The 7418-nt window shown below is 46.2% G+C and overlaps 1 protein-coding gene across 1 annotated transcript in view; it reads right to left on the bottom strand.

The window, feature by feature from the left end:
- Nucleotides 1-1026: 1026 nt before the first annotated feature.
- GALR1 (galanin receptor 1) overlaps nt 1027-7418 on the bottom strand; it is a gene marked incomplete at its 5' end in the record, with an annotated part of 30532 nt that continues 24140 nt past the window's right edge. The window contains one exon of the mRNA XM_007952745.1: nt 1027-1341. Coding sequence (XP_007950936.1) covers nt 1027-1341 — 315 coding nt within the window. The remainder of the gene's footprint in view (nt 1342-7418) is intronic.

The raw sequence follows: 7418 nt of genomic DNA, 5'->3' as shown, positions 1-7418 counted from the left end.
GAATGGGGAAAGTTACAGGTCAACTCCCTGCTGGAAATGCCATCTGCCCTTCGAGAGCAAGGGCAGCATGCTCATCATGTGTTCAGGAGACTCTGAAGCCCGGAATTGAATCTGTCTATGGAATTCTAGGAGCTCTGGTACCTTAGTGCCTAAGGCACTTGACTGCTAACCAGAAGGCTGGTGGTTCAAACCCACCAGCCACTCCTAGGAAGGAAGATGAGGCAATCTACTTCCGTAGTGATACTGCCTCGGAAACTCAAGGAGGGGTCACTGTGAGTCGGGTCCGACTCGATGGCACATAACACAACAACAACATGTAATTCTAGTCAACTTTCTTTTCTTAAGAAGTATAAAACTAGATTTCATTTTTTGTTTTTGAAATACAATTTAGAAATAAAATTTTAGTCAATTTCCCTTAAAAATAATCTTCACCATATCTCTTGATCCACAGAGTCAGAAACAACGGTGCCCAGCTTAAAGACAGAGGCCAACCACACGACTCTGAATGTCTGTCACTCTCTACAGTTCTGGCAGTAATGCAATCTTCTTAATCAGGCTCCTGAAATAACTCACTCTGCCTCTTCCAAAACTCCCATTCCAGGGCTTTGACCCATAATTTTTCCTGTTCTGGTTATCATTCAAGGCACCCATATTTTGCAAATTCCAATCCATCTCAGTTTCACTTTGTTAGCTATGGCTGAGCCAGTTCAAAATACTTTGACACCCTGAATTGAATCTATCTATGGAATTCTAGTCAACTTTTCTTAAGAGGGATAAAACTAGATTTCATTTTTTTGTTTTTGAAATAAAATTTAACTCAATTTCCCTTAAAAATAGTCTTGACTAGACTTAGGAATTTCCTACATGGACTGAAGTTCTTTTTAACACAAGCAGAATTTAAGTAAAATAATATGAATTGCTGTTAGGATAACAAGTTGCAGCCTTCCTTAACATCTCACTGTATTTTTTTTTTTTTAATGTATCTGGTTCACACATGGATACTCAGCAGTAGAACTATATCTTTTTTCACACATGAGTGCAGTTAGTGGATGGTGGGGTGTCGATGCGACTCTTCTCCTTCATGTCGTGGCGAGGTGATTCAGTGTGACGGGGACACTTGAACACTTGCTTATAGGCCTTCCTGAAATTCTCAGAGAGAAACGCATAGATGATGGGGTTCACAGAGGAGTTGCTGTAGGCCAGGCAGTGTGCTGTGATTCTGAAGAGGAATGAGGCAGGGGTCAGCGGGAAGACTCCAAATTCAACCCAGAGATGGATGATATGGTGCGGCAGCCAGGATATCCCAAACACCACGACCACCACCAGCACCGTCTGCGCAGTCTAGTGAGAAGAAAAGGAACATGTGTCCATTACAACAGAGAGAGCACCCGGTATTGTCCATACATGCCCTAAAATAATTTCTCATTTTCATTGGACCAAATCTACTTTAAGTGCTAACCTTTACTCCATTTCTTATTTCTGTTCAAAATTTCAAGTCCTGCCATCAACATCCCTGGTAATCATTTTGTAATGCATGTAAAATATGTGTGAATCATGAAGTTGCTGGGCAATGCAAATGGTTTACATTCTCCACTGCTCACTGAAAGGTTGGAGGTTCAATTCCAACCAGAGGCACCTTGAAAGAAAGGCCTGGTGCTCTACTTCTGACAAATCGGCCACTGCAGGCCCTGTGAAGCAGAGCCCTACCTTAACACATGGGGCACCATGAGCTGGAGCTGACATTGTGGCAACTGGGTCCAGTCGAGATGAAGTGCTGTAACCATGAAGCCAATCAAAACTCTTCATGCAGCGCGGTGGGTGTGTGAACAGGGGTGGGGCTCTGATGAGCACCAGGCCCCAAACAGGCACCTCACACCCAGGCAGGTCCATGTTTATTTCTCCTCTGTTGAGTACCATCAAGTCAATTCCAACTGTTAGAAACCCCATCTGACAGCGTCAACTGCTGCACAGGGCTTTCTAGATGGTAATCTTTTCGGGAGATCACCAGCTCTTTTTCCCATGGAGCCACAGTGGGTTGCAGTCACTGGCCTTTCGGAGACCCAGGGCTCCTTTCTCTGCTTTGTTGTTTTTGTGGTTAGGTGCCATTGAGTTGGTTCCAACTCACAGTGACCTCATGTGCAACAGAACAAAACAGTGCCTGGTCCTACAGCATGCTCACAAACACCACCACACTTGAGCCCATCGCTCCAGCCACTGTATCAACCATCCCCACCAAAGGTCCCCTTCCTTTATGCTGACTTTCCAGTTTTCCAAGCATGATGTCCTTCTCCAGAGACTGGTGACCCCGGACAACATGTCCAAAGTGTGTGAGACAAAGTCCCACCATCCTTGCCTTCAAGGAGCATTTTGGCTATACTTCCTCCAAGACAGGGTTTCTGGTTCTTCTGGGAGTCAATGGTATATTGAATATTCTTTCCCAACACAATTCAAAGGCGTCAATTCTGCTTCTGTCACTCTTACTCACTTCCAGCTTTCACACGCAGATGAGGAGACCAGCCATGCACATGACCGATGGCCTGGGCAGGAGCACCCCAACCTCAAAGTGACATCCTCACTTTAAACACCTTAAAGAATGATTTTGCAGCAGGTTTGCTCAACCCAAATGTCATCTGATCTTCTGATTGTTGCTTCCACGGCCGTTGATCATGGATCCAAGTAAATGAAATCCTTGACAACTTAGACTTGGGTAAATTAAGGCCAGTATACACTGCTAGCCTGAGTCAGAATCAACTCAATGACAGTGGGTTTGGTTTGGGTTGACACCGATGCAATGATGTGTTCCTGAAGTCACTCCAGTTTAGTTCTGCAGACTAATTAGCCCTGATCCCTTACTTTCACCTCAGCCCTTCCCTTGCTGCCCTTAAATCAGAAATACACAGGAGCAGGGGCAGATTCATATCTTTCCTTTGTGATCCCCACTGGACAGGCCATAGAGGGGCATCTTTCCTCATTAAGGACCTCAACACAAGAGGCACACACACACACATATACACACACACAGCCCTTGGGTGCTGTTTCGTCCCCTGGTTTCTCCATCACACTGTGTGTTGTGTGAATACAGATCACCTCCTCAACTGGCCACGAGCCTGAAGGGCTGGGGTGAAGCCTCACAGTGACCTCTCTCACCCAGCTTCCAGCCTGTTCAATACAAAAGCCACCAGTAGATAACTAACTAGGAGACAAACCGAAGACTCTGTCTCCATGGATCTAGATAAACAGTGGTCTACTTTATTGAAATGCCTTTGTGGATGGAGTCTAATAGTTTCTAAACTATGAATACAAAACACTCAAGAAGCTCCTTCCATGAGATCATTCTCCTTCCACAAGATTAGTTCACGAGCCAAGCAAGGCCCACTCTTGGTGGCTAGGCAGAGCCCATGCTGTATGCATGGCCCTTCAAATTGCATTGATCCATCGCTGACCTTCTGGGTTATGTCATGAAGCCCCCTCAAAACACAGTGGAGCTGATGCTACAATGATCCATGGCAAAAAAATGCGAAAACTGAGCCTTTGAAGGCTCAAGGCAAGTGCCCAATGCCCCACAGCTGAACTGCAAAGTGTTGTGGACGGAATTGTGTCCCCAAAACATGGGTTGAAATCCTGTACCTGTAGATAAGGAGCCCTGGTGGCAAACTGGTTAAGTACTCAGCTGCTAACAAAAAAGTTAGTGATTCAGTCCCACCCAGTGACTCTGTGGGAGAGCCCTGGTGATCGGCGTCTGTGCAGATTATAGCCTAGAAAGCCCTGTAGGGTGGTTTTGCTTTCTGAAATGAGCTCTCCTTGAGTGGAAAATCGACTCAATGGCACCCAGCACGACATACCAGTGGGTGTGATCCTGCTAGGAACTGGGGTTTTCTTTGTTACGGTGATGAAGCCATAGCTGTGTAGGATGTACCCTAACCCTGCTCACTCCTGAGTTATAAGGAGCAGAGGAGACACAAGAGGAAGTACAAACAGAAATGAAGGGGATGGAGATGCCGCTGGAAAATCCCCAAGGAATGCAAAACAGAGAGAGACAGACGGCGGGGGGGGGGGGGAGAGAATGAGACAGAGAGGACAGAGACAGAGAGAAGGAGACAGAGAGAGACAGGGAGACAGAGAAAGAGACATGGAGAAAGAGGCAGACAGAGAGAAAGAGAGAGAGGGAGAAAGAGGCAGGAAGGGAGGGAGAGAGACAGGGAGAGAGAGAGGGAGACAGAGAAAGACAGGGAGAGAGAGAGGGAGACAGAGAGAAACAAGGAAGGAGGAAGAGAGGGAGAGAGAAGGAGGGAAGGAGACACAGAGATAGAGAGACAGGGGCAGAGAGACACAGAGAGAGAGGAAGACAGAGAGAGAGAGCATGCCCTCAAGACCCTGAATTTGGCCTCAGCCTCCTGAATTGTGAGAAAATAATTTTCTGTTCATTAAAGCTACCCACTTGAGGCATTTCTGTTACAGCAGCTGTGGCCAACCGAGACATAAGGTTAGCCCTGGAGACCAAGTCTGTGCTCCCAAATCCATGCTCTCAACGTGCAAACACGGGAAGGAACAGTCACGACCCTCCCTGGAGGCCATCCACCACATCACCCTCTGGTCAGGCAGACAGTTGTGGGGCTGAGCGGATAATAAAAGCCCCAGAAGACATTTGTCTCCATTCTCTAACGTAACCTGACCACAAAGCTTTGCCAGTCTTCCCTATTCAGGGCTGATCCAGTGCCCAGTTCACTTTATTAGGGAGTTCAGTACTCATAAGAAGCTCGGGTAGCACGCTGGTTAAGGCACTCTGCTGCTAACCAAAAGGTCAGCAGTTCAAATCCACCAGCCACTTCCACAAAGATTTACAACTTTGGAAACCCAATGGGACAGCCCTACGCTGTCCTATTAGGTCCCTATAGGTCAGAATCGACTAGATGACATTGGGGTTTTCTGGTCAGTTCTCACAGAAAAAAGAAATATTCATGGATGAGCCAAAGCCCAGTTCCCTTTCCCAGGGAGTCCAACCTTCAGAGGAAAGAAAAACACGCAAAGGATTTGTCCTTCCAGCATCTTGCCCAAGGCTAGGAGTCAAGTCCTCTTTTCCTCAGACACAGTCAGGCTGTGATACAAAGAGCCCTACTTTTCCTCAATCAGACTGTGACATAAGGAGCTCCCCCTTTTCCTTAGATGGAGTCAGGCTGTGATATTTTGAAAAGACTGTACTTGGTTATGTGGAGAAGGAAACAATAGTAACATCACTTTCTTCCTCCTCTCCCCACACGTCTCAGGGACCAGAGACCATGAGGCACACATCTTCCCTCTGATCTTAGATCTTGACACTGAGGTGGAAGTGTCATGTGAGAATGACCTGGAGGCTGTCTACTGTTCTCCCTTCTTCACAGGAATATTCCTGTGAGAGTGGATGGAAAAGGAGAGGAACGCTGGGAGGACAAGGAGACAGAAGGGGCAGAGTGAAAGCAACTGTCTTTCTGGTTGTGTGCCATCAAGCTGATTCCAACTCATAGAGACCCTATGTTGTTGTGGTAGTTGGGTGCCATCAAGTCGGCTCCAACTCATAGTGACCATACACAATGCAACAATGCAACACACTGCCATCGAGTAGGATTTGACCCAGAGCAACCCCTCCTGGGGTTTCCAAGACAGTATCACTATGGAAGTAGATTGCCCAACCTTCCTTCCAACAAGTGGCTGGTGGGTCTGAACTGCCAGCCTTCCAGTTAGTAGTCAAATGCCTTAGGCACTATGCCACCAGAGCTTCTATAGTGACCTGAATACAACAGAATGAAACACTGTCTGTTCCTGCACCATCCTAAAAATATTTGCTGCGTTGGAGCCCATCGTCACAGCCACTGTGTCAATCCACTTTGTTGAAGGTCTTCCCCTTTCCCACTGACCCCCTGTTTTATCAACCATGATATCCTTCTTCAGGGAACGATCCCTTCTGACAATATGGCCAACGTATGTGAGAAAAAGTCTGGCCATTATTGCTTCTAAAGGCATTCGATCTCACTGCTCCCAGGACAGATTTGTTAGTTGTTCTGGCAGTCCATGGTACTTTCAGTATTCTTTGTCAACACCAACTCAAACGCATAAACTCTTCTTCAGTCTTCCTTTTTCATTGTCTGTCTTTCACATATGCATGAGGCTATTGAAAACACAATGAATGGCTTGGGTCAGCCATACCTTAGCCTTCAAACAGACTTCTTCTTCTTTTTAACATTTTAAAGAGGTCTTTTGCAGCACATTTACCCAGTTCAATATGTCATCTGATTTTTTGACTGCTGCTTCCATGGGTGTTGATTGTGGATCAAAGTACATGAAATCCCTGGCAATGTCAATCTTTTCTCCATTTATCATGATGTTGCTTATTGGTCCAGTTGTGAGGATTTTTGTTTTCTTTATGTTGAGATGTATCCATACTGAAAGCTGTAGTCTTTGAGCTTCATCAGTAAGTTCATCAAGTCCTCTTCATTTTCAGCAAGTAAGGTTGTGTCATCTGCATGTCACAGGTTGTTAATCAGTGTGTTAGGCTGGGTTCTCTAGAGAAGCAAAACCAGTAAAGCTTAGAAGGAGAGAGAGAGGAAAAAAAAATATCTTAGGAAAATGGCTCACACAGTTATAGAAGCTGACAAGTCCCAAGTTCCTGGATCAAACATCAAACTGGAGCCCTTTCCCGACTCATACAGCTGTAGAGGCTGACCAGCGAAAGATTGGCAGGCAGTAAACCGGCTGTTGACTTTGGCAGATAACGAATCCAAGATCACCAGGCAGAATGGTGGATTGTTTGCTCTCAGACAATTGTAGGCAGCACAACAGGATCTAGTCCCACAAAAGGTTCTTTCTTTTTCCCAGGATGTCCATAGATATATATTGGAAGCAGGCCACACCCCTAGGGAAACTCCCTTTCAATGGATTGGCTGCTCGAATCATATACATCCAATCTCATCATGGGAATAATTACTTTACAACTGCTTAAACCAGTCAGAATCGTGGTCCAACCAAGTTGACACACAACTCCAACTATCACAATGAGTCTTCCTGCAGTCCTGATGCCACCTTCTTCTTCATACAGTCCAGCTTCTTGGATTATTTGCTCAGCTACAGATTGAATAAGTATGGTGAAAGGATACAACACTGATGCACAAACTTCCTGATTTTTAACCATGCAGTATCGCAACTCAGGCCCTCCCAGAGTAGCAGGCCGGAAGAGCAGGAGAAAGGGGATAAAAAGCCAGGAACCCGGACAGAAGAGCAGTCAGCCCCAGGGTTGCAGGTGAGGAGAGACAACTCAGGGATGCCTGAAGTAGCAAGTGGAAGAGCAGGAGAAAGGGGATTAAAAGCCAGGAAGCCAGAGAGAAGAGCAATCAGCCAAAGGGATTAGGTGAGGAGAGGCAACTCAGGCCCACCCAGAGTAGCAGACC

This window comes from Orycteropus afer, unplaced genomic scaffold (assembly GCF_000298275.1).
Source record: "Orycteropus afer afer isolate SDZICR_OR568_19922 unplaced genomic scaffold, OryAfe1.0 scaffold00356, whole genome shotgun sequence".
NCBI lineage: Eukaryota > Metazoa > Chordata > Mammalia > Tubulidentata > Orycteropodidae > Orycteropus > Orycteropus afer.
The sequence above is the reverse complement of the archived record's forward strand: the minus strand, read 5'-3'. Positions and strand labels throughout refer to the sequence as shown.